Source organism: Microchirus variegatus (genome assembly GCF_963457635.1).
Source record: "Microchirus variegatus genome assembly, chromosome: 13".
Lineage (NCBI taxonomy): Eukaryota > Metazoa > Chordata > Actinopteri > Pleuronectiformes > Soleidae > Microchirus > Microchirus variegatus.
In genome coordinates, this window is record NC_139814.1 from 17,969,936 (window position 1) to 17,982,830 (window position 12,895).

The 12,895-nt window shown below is 40.7% G+C and overlaps 1 protein-coding gene across 1 annotated transcript in view; it reads right to left on the minus strand.

Annotated features, from left to right (window-relative positions):
- Positions 1–12,895, minus strand: part of col9a2 (procollagen, type IX, alpha 2) — a 107,712-nt gene that overhangs the window by 21,633 nt on the left and 73,184 nt on the right. The window contains exons 2-20 of the mRNA XM_083899755.1: positions 10,986–11,173; positions 9,727–9,801; positions 8,749–8,784; positions 8,574–8,636; positions 7,789–7,842; positions 7,413–7,448; positions 6,025–6,048; positions 5,875–5,928; positions 5,711–5,764; positions 4,710–4,760; positions 4,573–4,629; positions 4,434–4,487; positions 3,306–3,359; positions 3,126–3,179; positions 2,599–2,652; positions 2,444–2,497; positions 2,255–2,308; positions 2,111–2,164; positions 1,969–2,022 (exon numbers count right to left, since the gene is read on the minus strand). Coding sequence (XP_083755881.1) covers positions 1,969–2,022; positions 2,111–2,164; positions 2,255–2,308; positions 2,444–2,497; positions 2,599–2,652; positions 3,126–3,179; positions 3,306–3,359; positions 4,434–4,487; positions 4,573–4,629; positions 4,710–4,760; positions 5,711–5,764; positions 5,875–5,928; positions 6,025–6,048; positions 7,413–7,448; positions 7,789–7,842; positions 8,574–8,636; positions 8,749–8,784; positions 9,727–9,801; positions 10,986–11,057 — 1,008 coding nt within the window. The 5' untranslated portion in view covers positions 11,058–11,173. The remainder of the gene's footprint in view (positions 1–1,968; positions 2,023–2,110; positions 2,165–2,254; positions 2,309–2,443; positions 2,498–2,598; positions 2,653–3,125; positions 3,180–3,305; positions 3,360–4,433; positions 4,488–4,572; positions 4,630–4,709; positions 4,761–5,710; positions 5,765–5,874; positions 5,929–6,024; positions 6,049–7,412; positions 7,449–7,788; positions 7,843–8,573; positions 8,637–8,748; positions 8,785–9,726; positions 9,802–10,985; positions 11,174–12,895) is intronic.

Genomic DNA, 12,895 nt, shown 5'->3' on the forward strand with positions numbered 1-12,895 from the left:
CTCTATAGTATAGTACGACTATTTTGTCAAGTTTTGGACCAAAAAAACGTTTTTCAAAAAATGTGTCAGATTTTGGACGACATAGTATAGTATGTCGCTTTTGTCAAATTTTGGACCAAATTTTTTTTCTCAAAAAATGGTCACATTTTGGAGACATAGTATAGTATAACGTACTACATAGTATAGTACAACGTTTTTGTCAAGTTTTGGACCAAAAAAACGTTTTTAAAAATAATTTTCAGATTTTGGACGACATTGTATAGCATGGTGTTTTTGTCAAATTTTGGACCAAATTTTTTTTCTCCAAAAATGGCCACATTATGGAGACATAGTATAGTATGACGTACTACATAGTATTGTATGACGTTTTTGTCAAGTTTTGGACCAAAAAAACGTTTTTCAAAAAAATTGTCAGATTTTGGACGACATAGTATAGTATGACGTACTACATAGTATAGTACGACGTTTTTGTCAAGTTTTGGAACAAAAAAACGTTTTTCAAAATAATTTTCAGATTTTGGACGACATAGTATATAGCATGGCGTTTTTGTCAAATTTTGGACCAAATTTTTTTTCTCCAAAAATGGCCACATTATGGAGACATAGTATAGTATGACGTACTACATAGTATTGTATGACGTTTTTGTCAAGTTTTGGACCAAAAAAACGTTTTTCAAAAAAATTGTCAGATTTTGGACGACATAGTATAGTATGTCGTTTTTGTCAAATTTTTGACCAAATTTTTTTTCTCCAAAAATTGTCACATTTTGGAGACATAGTATAGTATGACATACTACATAGTATTGTATGACGTTTTTGTCAAGTTTTGGACCAAAAAAACGTTTTTCAAAAAAATTGTCAGATTTTGGACGACATAGTATAGCATGGCGTTTTTGTCAAATTTTGGACCAAATTTTTTTTCTCCAAAAATGGTCACATTTTGGAGACATAGTCTAGTATGACGTACTGCATAGTATAGTATGACATTTTTGTCAAGTTTTGGACCAAAAAACGTTTTTCAAAAAAATTGTCAGATTTTGGACGACATAGTATAGTATCTCGTTCTTGTCAAATTTTGGACCAAATTTTTTTTCTCCAAAAATGGTCACATTTTGGAGACATAGTATAGTATGACGTACTACATAGTATAGTATGACGTACTACATAGTATAGTACAACGTTTTTGTCAAGTTTTGGACCAAAAAAACGTTTTTCAAAAAAATTGTCAGATTTTGGACGACAGTATATATGTCGTTTTTGTCAAATTTTGGACTAAAGTTTTTTTTCTCCAAAAATGGCCACATTTTGGAGACATAGTACAGTAAGGTATCCAAAATCAAAAAACTATCTTTTTTTTCTTTTAAATAACAAAAACAAATGTTTCAAAGTATTTGGTAAATTGAAAGATTTTTTACAGACCAGTCTGGGCTAAACTACAATACCTCAAGGCTAACCTGTGGGCCCATACATTTGGAAGCAATGCAGCGGGGGGGGGGGGGGGGGGGTATGGTGTTTTTACAGCCTTAGTGTCACTGCAGTGACCACACAGGAAAGTGTGCATCCCATGCTCCATTAGCCCTTAGTCAGGATGATGCGCACACACACAAACATAGGCACACACACGCTATATACGCACTGCTCCGATTGTGATAAATTACTCACAGTGGGAGGGAGAATGCCATTTCAAGGTGGTTTAAATTCTAAAAGAGTGTTGGTCACAGGGTCACTGTTTACCTGGATGAGTGCCCAGAAAACAAAATATACTAAAATGTACAGGCTACTTTGCATCTCCTCCATCTGTGTTCTGGCTTTGCTGAAGTAAAGAGGAGAAAACATCCACCCCCTACATGGTCTGCCTTGTTAAATAACCATTTACAGACAGGTTTATTTGCATGTGCCTTTAATGGGGCACATGCATCCTTAGATAAAAATCCCACCTGCCCAGCACTAAACTGAGAGATCACTCACCGCTGCTCCCTGAGGACCAGGAGGACCAGGCATCCCAGCCTGGCCGGGGCTGCCCTGCAGGACGCACAACAGCAGATGAATTACTTGCCATCTTTTACTGTGATTGAAGTTACTCATCATTATCACGGCTGGCAGCCCTTACCTTGATTCCAGGAATACCAGGTGTGCCATCTTTCCCATCAATGCCCGGCAGACCCTGAAAAAGCAGACAAATGAATGGACTTTCTCTGGCACGCTCTCCAGATGAAACTGTGTAGCACACAACAACAAAAGAGTTCTTGCTCACATTCTCTCCCTTTTTGCCAACTCCACCCTGCGGGCCCTGGATTCCTCGGCCGCCCTGTGGTGGATAAACAAATCAGCTTCAGTATTTTTTTGTGATCACCTGCACTCAATCTCTGGAAAAATATTGAATGAGTTGTGTTGCTTCTTGGGCAATAAACTTTAAGGGACAACATGAACGGGGGTCACCTACTTTGTCTCCCTTGTCTCCTGGCTCTCCAGGTGGTCCCCGAGGTCCCTCCTCACCCTGCAAACAACAAAGAGTGACTTAAAGAACTTAAGGGGTAACTGTGGGAATGTGCTTTTCAATGACTATATGTGTTTTTATGCTGGTGTGAGGGTTCTTACAGGAGGCCCAGGAATTCCTACAGGTCCGCCGATGCCCTTGTAACCACGAGGCCCCTTTGGGAAAAGAGAAAATTGCCATCAATTACTTAAGATCAGAGAAGATGCTAAGTCAAGGTAGCCTACAACTCATTGTGATTAAGGGCTAATTAGTGCTTAACTCACGTCACTAATGGGAGCTACACAAGAGCCAGCAACTCTTGCTTTGGCACAAAGCCGAGGCCCTAACTTGGCTAACGCGGCTAATGTTAACAGTAAGACGGATGGCTACAGCGGGTCATTAACTACGGATGGAGGTACCGTGGACCCAGACAACCCCAACTGATTAGAGGGAGGGGAGAGATTTGTATTAGCGTCATTTCCATATGTCCCCATTGCTGGTAATAGATGATATTTTTATAGTGTGAGCAGGTTTGGCTGTACCTCTTTATCGGTGCCGGTCTTAGAATGAGTCACAGCTGTGTACCCAAAGATAAAAAAGGAAACAAATATCATATGTGAATATTAAAAAAAAGAAAGGTGGTACTCACTGCCTCTCCTTTAGGACCCATCATTCCTGGATAACCCCTCAGACCTATCGGACCCTGAGAAAGAAGCAAATAACAAGTGACGTAAGGGGTCACAGGCAGAACATTCGGTTCTGCCAATACGATATATTTTTAAGTATTCCTAACTTTGCCAGGTGGTTAAAAGTTTAATTTTCAGCATACCGAAGGTCCTGGGATGCCCTGTTCCCCAGAGATGCCATTTTCTCCCTTGGGGCCCTGGTGGAAAAGATAAAAAGGGGAGGTTGATCAGTTATTCTCATTCTCTCCCGCCCTCTGTATCAACCCTGCTGCCAATCAGGGTGCATTCAACACATTTTCAGAAACTTGCCGAACAGTAGCTCTATCATGTCTGTTTTAGATTTGTGTGGGTGATTATGAAATACTTGTGATGCTGGTGATGTACATTTGACAGACCATATTATCAAGACCCAGTTTTTATGCTAAGTTAAGATGTGCTAAGGTAAGCAAATTGCCTCCAGGGTTCTTTTGGGGTAGGTCAACTTATTAACCTACCAGCATCACTGGTGTAAATTGCTGCTGGCGCCGCCATCATGTAATTTCTGTCCATCATAGAATCCATCAAATACAACAACCGCATGGAGCTGGTGTCGTGTATTTTTTCAGTACTGTAGTGATAAATGTGATATTGATCTTGTCCACTAATCTTGTGGGTCTTTGGCACCCACGGAGCCGTCAATAAAGCGATACTACAACACAAACACATTTATCATCGGTGGTGCTTTAGTCCTGACAGCTAGTGGAGATGTAAACGCTGGCTCGTGCCAACTGTCCTCAAAAAGAAGAAAAGAGAGCAGCATCATAGAGCATCATTGAGTCAGGGCAGGTCTTCTACATTACTTGCTGTGCTGAGTGTTTAAAGAATATAAGCACTGCCAGAAGACTCCTTGTGTGGCAAGATCAGAGGCTAATTCCTTGGGCTTGGTTAGACGCTCCCTTGGAGCCCACTGTGCGCTCATTAGCTCTGCTCAATACAGTGAGGTGGAGAGGACTATGTGAACCCTGACTCTCTCATCCTTGCTTCTACGTACCTGGATCTTCACCGCCACTTTCATCTAGCTGCTGAATGCAGGGGCCAGGGCCAGGTATGACTAATCACAGCCAGATTAGTGCCAGTCATGTGCGCGCCTCGTGAGGCTTCATTAGAGCTAATCCTTGCCTTCGCTGGTCTTGAATGTTGTGTGAATGTGCAAGACTCTACAACATGTACTTAAGTATGGGTGTTTGAGGGCATTCTGTGTGCGCTTTTCAAGCAGCGATCGCTCAGCTTACCGGTTTTCCGATGCTGCCAGCATCTCCAAGAACACCAGCACGTCCTTTGTGTCCCTGGTAGGCAAAACAATGTCAAAATGGTGTTCCAGCAATGTTGTAAAAAAAAAAAAAAACTGTTGTCAAAAACAAAGAGGCGTACCTTGACTCCCTGCAGTCCCTGAGGACCTTTTAGTCCTGCTGGACAATTAAGAGGACACTGTTATGGAGAGAGGGAAATAAGCAGATTATGTAAAGTAAAAGCAGATTTGGAAGTAGGGAGATGTGATTGTATCTTACCTGGAAGTCTGCACTACCCTCTTCCCCTCCGATAAACTTTCCCGGAGGACCCTAGAGAAACAGAAAGACGTATCAATCGATAGATGGGTCAAGAAAGTTCTCTGGTCACAGATGACAGACAGACATGTTGGATCTTCTGCCCTGGAGATGAGCCGGCACTTTTGCGTTCTCACTTTCTCGGTATGTGTCCCTTCATCTTTTTTACCTCTCTGTGTTCAAAGATTAAGTTAGCAAGCATCTCTACGGCACATGATGTACTCCTGCTAAAGTCAGATAAGACAGCCCGCTGATCTAATGTAGGTTTATTTGCCCTAGGATAGCACTAAAGCTACAAAAATACACCCCCATGGGCACGGAACATCACTCTCAATGAAGACAAGCTCCTTTCCCTTCTAGGAATCACACCACTGGGAAATAGACTTAATAGTGTACCACTCAAAACTGTGTGTGATATCTCACCAAAAAACCATATTCGGCTATGAGAGGAATTTTGTTTTAATTATTAGAGAGTAAGTAATTGACAACATAGTGTGGTGACATAACCTGAATAAAAGCCACAGTTTTCCACCATAGAATATTATTGAATTATTTTGCATGTGACAAACATTTATTTAGGGATTGTCATTAGAAATGATATAAAAATGAATGTATGTATGTGTATAACTGGAAATAAAATGACTTTCTGTTGCTATATTGAGACAAATAATACTGGTATTAGCCAACAGACTACAGTGGCTATCCTCTACCAAGTGGCAAGCTGACTTTCAAAACATGAACTTGGAAAAAAATTATCACGTAAGAAATAATCTGAAGTAATACTGTAAGACTTTGAGCTTTAATTTCGAGAGCATACCTGAGTTTGTGTACTTCAGTGTATTGTCGAAACGCAAGATGTTTTGTTTAGTCTCACGAACAACAATGTGATATTCAGCATAAACCACATTAAGACGGCAGCTAAATAAGATGCTTTCTAGTCAAAAAACGCACGATTGGACACTTACAGGCTTGCCAGGAAGTCCAGAAACTCCTGGAGCCCCAGGTGGTCCCATGATGCCCTACACAGAGGACAGAAAGGGACTGTAAATATAACACTAAAAAGGCAATGATTAGTGCAGTGTATTACATGTTTGTAAGCAGTCTGATACATTACTGCTGGTGTCCTTACCTTTGATCCAGTTAGCCCAATTTCACCAGGAAGACCAATTGGCCCAGGGATACCCTATAATACGAAAACAGAGAGTACACATACACGTGTCACAGCACTCCCATGTGAGTGAATAATGCGTAACTGTATTATACCAAACAAGCTACTTACAGCCAGTCCTGGGAGGCCTATTCCCTGTGTGGATGGAATGGACAAGGGGTTAATTACAATGTAACAGCTGGAACCAATCGCAGTCGCCAATACTGTTGGCGAAACCCAATTAATAACGGCAGCTCAGTTTGTGCCCGTACTGTGTCAGAGTGCAGAGTAAACAGCTCACAGGATAAAAAACAAAGACACATAATCCAATCAGTGTATATGTGCCGTGTCTTTTGCCTGGTATTAATTAAAAACACGCAGTGTAAGCCTCCTTAAAGGCACACACACATCCCACAGGGGCAGGATCTTCTGTTTGTGCAGCACGAGCCAGTACAAGAACATGAGCACAGCTCGCAGATAAGACACCTGCCAATGACACACTACTAATGCTAACAAAGGCTTTGACATTGTGTGATTCTGGACTTACAGACTCGACGCTATGGGATAAATGGACACAGAACACCACCTAGTGGTGTCTGATTGTATCACATGTAATGTGAATTACCTGCCCTTGCATTTACTGGGATCTCTGATTTTTTTTTCCGTAAGGCTTTGTCAAGAAATGCCAGCTGGAGAAAGTAACTTCCACATCTGGGTATACTGCACCCAAAAGGGCACATCTGTTGCCGGCATTCAGGCATGGAGAAAAAAAAAATGGGAAAGTGATTAAGATGTTGCCTTATGAGACCAGCTGGATGACAATATGTCAAGGATTAGTCATCAAATGATGAGGTCAGTTCATAGGTATCATGTCAGCCTTATGAGACCTCATTTGTCATGTCACTTTTTTACTAATTTACACACTTGTATACTCATTTTATATGCCACTTTAAACTCCACTGCATATCTCTGGCAGCAAAAAAAAAAGCACAGTACACTCATAATATAGTATGCATTACAGATTAAACCAGTGCTTCCATAACTGTTCCTCTTGTGGTCCTCTTTTTATCACTCTTTTTTATCACATACAGAAACAGTTGAATCTACTTTGTGCATCTTTCTTGAAAGATGGCATAGTGACATCTAGTGACATAAAGAGATCATAGCAACCGACAAGGAGAGCACAGTCAGCCTGTATATTTTAATAAGAAAAATTAGAAGTAGGATAACGATCATTAATTCATTCAATCATACTATATGTATCGAGTATTGAAAACTCATGGCATGTTTAATTTGTGGGTTATGGGATGCCAACACGGTAATCATTGGATTAATATCATCATTAATGGCAACTATAGGATGTTGCTGATTATATTTCTGTACTTTTACTCAAGTGGGAGGTTCAATTGCACATTTATTTTCTTTACCTGTGTTTTAAGTGTAAGCTATTCATTAAAAAAACCATAATTGTGTATTCAAATAATTAACCTCTCCATGTAGAAAATAATGAATTTACTCACCGGAGAACCGAGCTCGCCGCTTGGCCCGGGTTTGCCCTGCGGACAGCAGAGAACAGCAATTTTAACTCTAAAGGTTAACATGTTAGACTGCTACACAAATAAATGATGACAGTATCCTGAAGGCGTGAAGTGTTTGACTGAAAGTGAAACAATATTTTATCAGCGATGAAAGGAAAATCTTCAGAGACACAGCAAATAAGCATTCTCTTACAAGCAAGGGGTGGGCAGTGTCATGCTCAACATCACTAGGGCAGGATAAGAAGATTTATTCCACCACCCCCCAGTAACAAATGCTAATATTGGGACTTCCAGGGTTTTATCTACAGAACAACAGCGTGTTCTGATAATGTCTCCAGGTGGCGGATTAGACACTTGCCTTAGGGCCGGGGCTTCCAATTGGACCTCGGTCACCCTTTGCTCCAATCAAACCCTGAAGAGAAGAAGAAATAAAGAACACCGGCATATTATAGAGGTCGCATGGCTAAAAAAAAGAGGCTTATTATCAGTTTATTATCAATGCTTTCCACTGGCTACATGTGACTTGAATTCACCTTGCGATAGGTATAATCAAACGTTTGATCAAAACTGACATTGTTCTCACAGGCAATTAGGAAACAAACCTGAGATTGACATTCCAGGGCGGATTACTGTCTAAATCTCAGAGGAATGCGAGTGTGTTTATTTTCTGCGTGTGACGTTGATGTACACTGATTACCTTCAGAGAACCTGCGTTACAATTATTATCAGGGGAATCGTTGAAACGCAGTTCTTTCAGCTCATTACTATCAAACACGCAGAATATGTTTGTCTACTTAAAGAGTATTTTTCAAACATGATTTCACACCATAAACACACAGAATTCTCCATCTCTAGGAGCAAATGGCTAGACCGTGTGACACAGTAACGCTATTTCACATAAAAAGGGTACTGTGTTTGTTAATTTATCAATGGTTGACTCATATCGTCATATTATTCCCGTGGGAATGAGATTACACTTTTTCTCTCTCCTGCCACATTTAGCCAGTAAACAGTTTTCTTATGCACATGTCATATTCATGTCTTGCTTCCTTGCACTCTCATATTTCATGCTCTCGAATTCCTTTTCGATCACACACACACACACACACACACACACACACACACGTCAGTCTGTTTACGTACATCGATGCCGTTCTCTCCTGGCACTCCATCAGGACCTGGTTCTCCCGGTTCTCCCTTTTGTCCCTATATTAATACAAACACACCATTGTCATATCCAAGCCAAAGAAACATAAAATCAAATATGCAATATGTTTTTTTTACACAATCTAATAAAAAAAACACAGTGAAAACTTACAGATGGTCCAGGAGGCCCAGGAGGTCCTTTCTCCCCCTGCAGAGAGACGGAGAGATTTAATTATAGGCATATTGGGACTGGTACCGATTCTGTTGTTGGCATTCACAACACACATACAGTACTGTACATTTCATTGGAATACATCCAGAAAATATAGGGAATTTGTACGCAGTCTTAAAATAACTAGTTTTTAAGAGAAGAAAAACAGCTTCTTAAGGTTCAAGTGTCAAGTGTTTAGTGTGACCTACGGGTTCTTATGTTACTGGTTATATCTGTGTTTGTCCTACTATTATCACACCAGGTTGATTCCAGACATGCTTGAGCACTCATTGCAAAAACATAAGACCAACTTTCAGTCATATCATAACAATGTTAATGCCAATAATCAACAATTTTGTCTGACATAAAAACAATAAATCTTGTGCTGCCCTGAGACCTTTGCACAAAACTGTATTTAGCTGCAACTATACTTTCTGGTTCTTCTTCTTTGGTTTTGTTTCAGATATGTTTAGACAATTTTTTAGTTTAAACTAAGAAACTCTATGTTTCTCGTTTGCTTTACAATACTGTTAACGCTCCAACATATACCTGCTGTTGGAGCGTTAACAAAAATCAAAGGTTTTCTGACTTTAGATCATAGAACTGTAATGATCTACATGCTGTTCGTTACTTGCTCTACTGGACAAGGAGCCTCCATTTCAACATATTTGTTCAACCTGTGTGTAGTTAACCCCCGAGAATAACTGAAATGTATCACATTACTGGGAGACAAGGTCGGGATTGAGCGCAGGGTCCCTTCTCAAAGACCCCTCTCTCTTTGCTGGGAACAGTGGTCTTTTGTGCCGGTGTGTTTTCATATGCAGTGCCATCTGCTGGTAAGACTCCAGTCTCGCAGGGCAGCACGGGGTGAGGTATTTCTCAAGGCACAAAGATGGTCTTTGTGACAAAGCTGTCAGGCAAACCTGTGTGGATACTCACATCAATGCCATCTGATCCGGGAGTGCCAGATGGGCCTGGTGGGCCGGGCTGGCCCTGGAGTCCAGGTGGGCCCCTCTGAGTCACAGACAGAAAACAACATTTAGACTCGTGTTATAAAGTGCAGAATCATGTATAAAAATATGAGAATAACACTAAAAGTTACAAATAACAAGCTCAATATTCTTTCACTTTACAGTAATAACAGCTTAATCTATAAGTAATATTGAAATGTTTTTCATTAAACTGTATTTAAACACAAAAAAAATGAGCTACATCATATCCATTAGACAGCAGCATTGCAAAATAGGCCATATGTGCTGTACTTATTACTGTATGCCTTCTTATTAGGCAATAACAAGTAAGTATAGCAATAATGCATAAATAATTAATAAATAAGTAATTAAGTAATATTAATGGTAAAACAACAAATAATATATCAGTTCATTCTCGTGTATGTCACTAGAAATTTGGGTAAATATTCAATAGAATTTGTGAAAAATGTCGGTGAGAACAAGGGACTGAAGAGGGATGTGGGAGGAGGGGTCATGAGACAGGCACTGTTTACCCCCCCACCATCCTCATCATCCTCTATTGAATATCATGTCAGTGTAACGGTCCATCAGGTAATAATCCAGCTTAGAATTCTGCAAAGTGTTCAAGCCCAATTTAGAAGTAAAAAAAATAATCCTTTAAAGTGAAAAAAGTCAGAAGTCCAGTTTAACGTGTAAGTGTCTGTTTGAACAGGGATTTTCACACCCAGTGGACAGTGTGTGTGTGTGTGTGTGTGTGTGTGTGTGTGTGTGTGTGTGTGTGTGTGTTAAGCTCAGTGAATTCCATCTCTGTTTTGTTTGCTCCGGAAAAACTACTAAAAAAGTTTTTCTTAACTTAATCTTCAATGCAAGCCTTTCCCAAAAAACACAACCGATGAAATGAAAAAAAAATCCTTAGATTCAATATAAAGCTCCTTGGTTAAGAACAGATAAGAGTCCAAGCATGATAATAATCATAATCCACAGAAGATAGTCCAGTTTCATTTTTGTCTCCACAGCAGCAAACACATACCATATTCATATTTGCTTTAGTTTCTTTTTCTATTTAACTGCATGCATTATGATCAGCCTAACCAGGACTAAGACAAGACACAACCCATAACACCACCTGAAGATGTCCAGAGTTTTTCGCTGGCTTGTTCCAAAGGCCCTCACAGAACCCCAAAAATAAAGAAGACGAGCAGGTCTCAACCTCCACTGTCCACTCACCACTTGGGCCAGAGCCAGACACAAGGTCTGCAGTAAAACCCAGGTCTTCAGGAAGTCAGAGAGAGCAGCCATGGTCCCTCTCCTCGGTCTGTCTCCCCTTGGTTCACCAAATCCTCTCCTCTTGCTCCTCTTTCCGCTCCCTTACTCCTCTCCAGGCCCGGCACGGTGCAGAACTGGTGGAGTGAAAACTGTCCGAGAGAAATGGGGGAGCAGGGGGGGGGTTGGGGTTGGTGGTGGGGTTATGTGCACAGCCCTGACAAATCTACACTTAGGAGGGGAAGGTAGAGAGCTGAGAGTGGAGGAGGGTGCAACGAAGGGGGTGAGGAGGGTGGGATGCAGAGTTTGGGGAGGGTAAAAAGAGAGAGGTGTTCCTGCCCCTGCTCTGGAAAGAAAAAAGTATTCTGAGCACCCATCAACACATACACACACTGTATAAAAACACATACGAACTCTAGATTTGGAGAGTTCATTACAAATAATGAACACATTCACTCAGGTAAAGCAACCACAATCTCCTCCCATAACTTGTAGGAACTTCTAAATAAAAAGTCTACCTGATACGAGTTCCTGCAGTGGAAAGGAAAGGCACCTTCATGTTTTATGACATCCGTGAGAGCACTATAAAGCTGAATGGAAGATAAAAAAAAAAAAAACACACCCATCCACCTTTGTCGACAGTTCACAGTGCCTGACATTTGATATATAAGACAGAACATTTGGAGATAAAACCACATAAAATGTCCCAAATGCTCAAATCACGGTTTGCCTCAGAGGGATTTACAATCTGTACGTGAAGCAACGTCCTCTGTCCTTAGACACACTTATTGGGAAACGTAATCGCTTTATCCTCACATGAGGGAGCAGATTCCTGCCGCCATCGGGCGAAAGACGCGGTGCACTCTGGACAGGACACGTGGAGAACTTGCAAAAGTCCACACAGAAAGACCTGCACTCAAACCGGGCTTCCAATAATGTCATATAAATAATAATTTAAATGACAACAGTAACAGCAAGAGAGAAATCACAAATACAATGGATGAGAGGTTTAAAGAAGTCAGAAAAGACTACAAACACCATCTATGAATCCTGAATCTGAAGGCCCATGTTCACCTAGTCCATTACTGACATCTAGTGGTCACTTTACATAGCGCAGGCTGCTTCCCACAGCAATAAAACATGGCCTGCTGAGGCTGCATAAACAACAGTTATGGAAATGTGAAAAAATGACCTGATAGTGACCCCTATTGTACAAACCTTACTTTACAACAAACAAACCCATCACGTGTGTCCACTAGATGGCAGCAAATACACACCCATCCGTAGAGGAGCTTTTTGCAGTCGTGTTATGATGAGGGCTTTTGTTGCGACATCTGGGGAGAGAGCACATTTTGCTCTCCTTGGGGATGATGAAGACAGCACTGAGGAGGCAGAGTGCAGACGCATTCATTAGTAAATTGAGATTTATTTTACACAACAGGGAACTACAGACCCCAATAAACAACCAGTAAGAAGTACAACTCACTGGCGGCTTCTGTACTGTGCTTGTTTTGCACAGATTTATTCACATTTGTCACTGCAACTTAAAAATAAGAAGTATTCTTGCTTTTTACATACTATACCAAATATGATTCATTATTAACCAGTGCCTGGTGAACACTTATAACCTCTCAAAAACAGAACAGTCAATAAATAAACATTAGAACACAGTTCATCGTATGTTTCTACTGAACTCCCTTGTAAATCAGACCAGTCACGTGCGCAGCCGTTGGAGAAATGCTGTTAATAGTAGTCAGACTTCAAAATCTGCATTTTTTTTTTCATTATGCTCTCGTGAACTGCGAATTGTTTGGCGTACCTTTCAAAAAGCGACAATGTCAGCGAAATTCTGCAAATCCAAAGGACAAAATGCC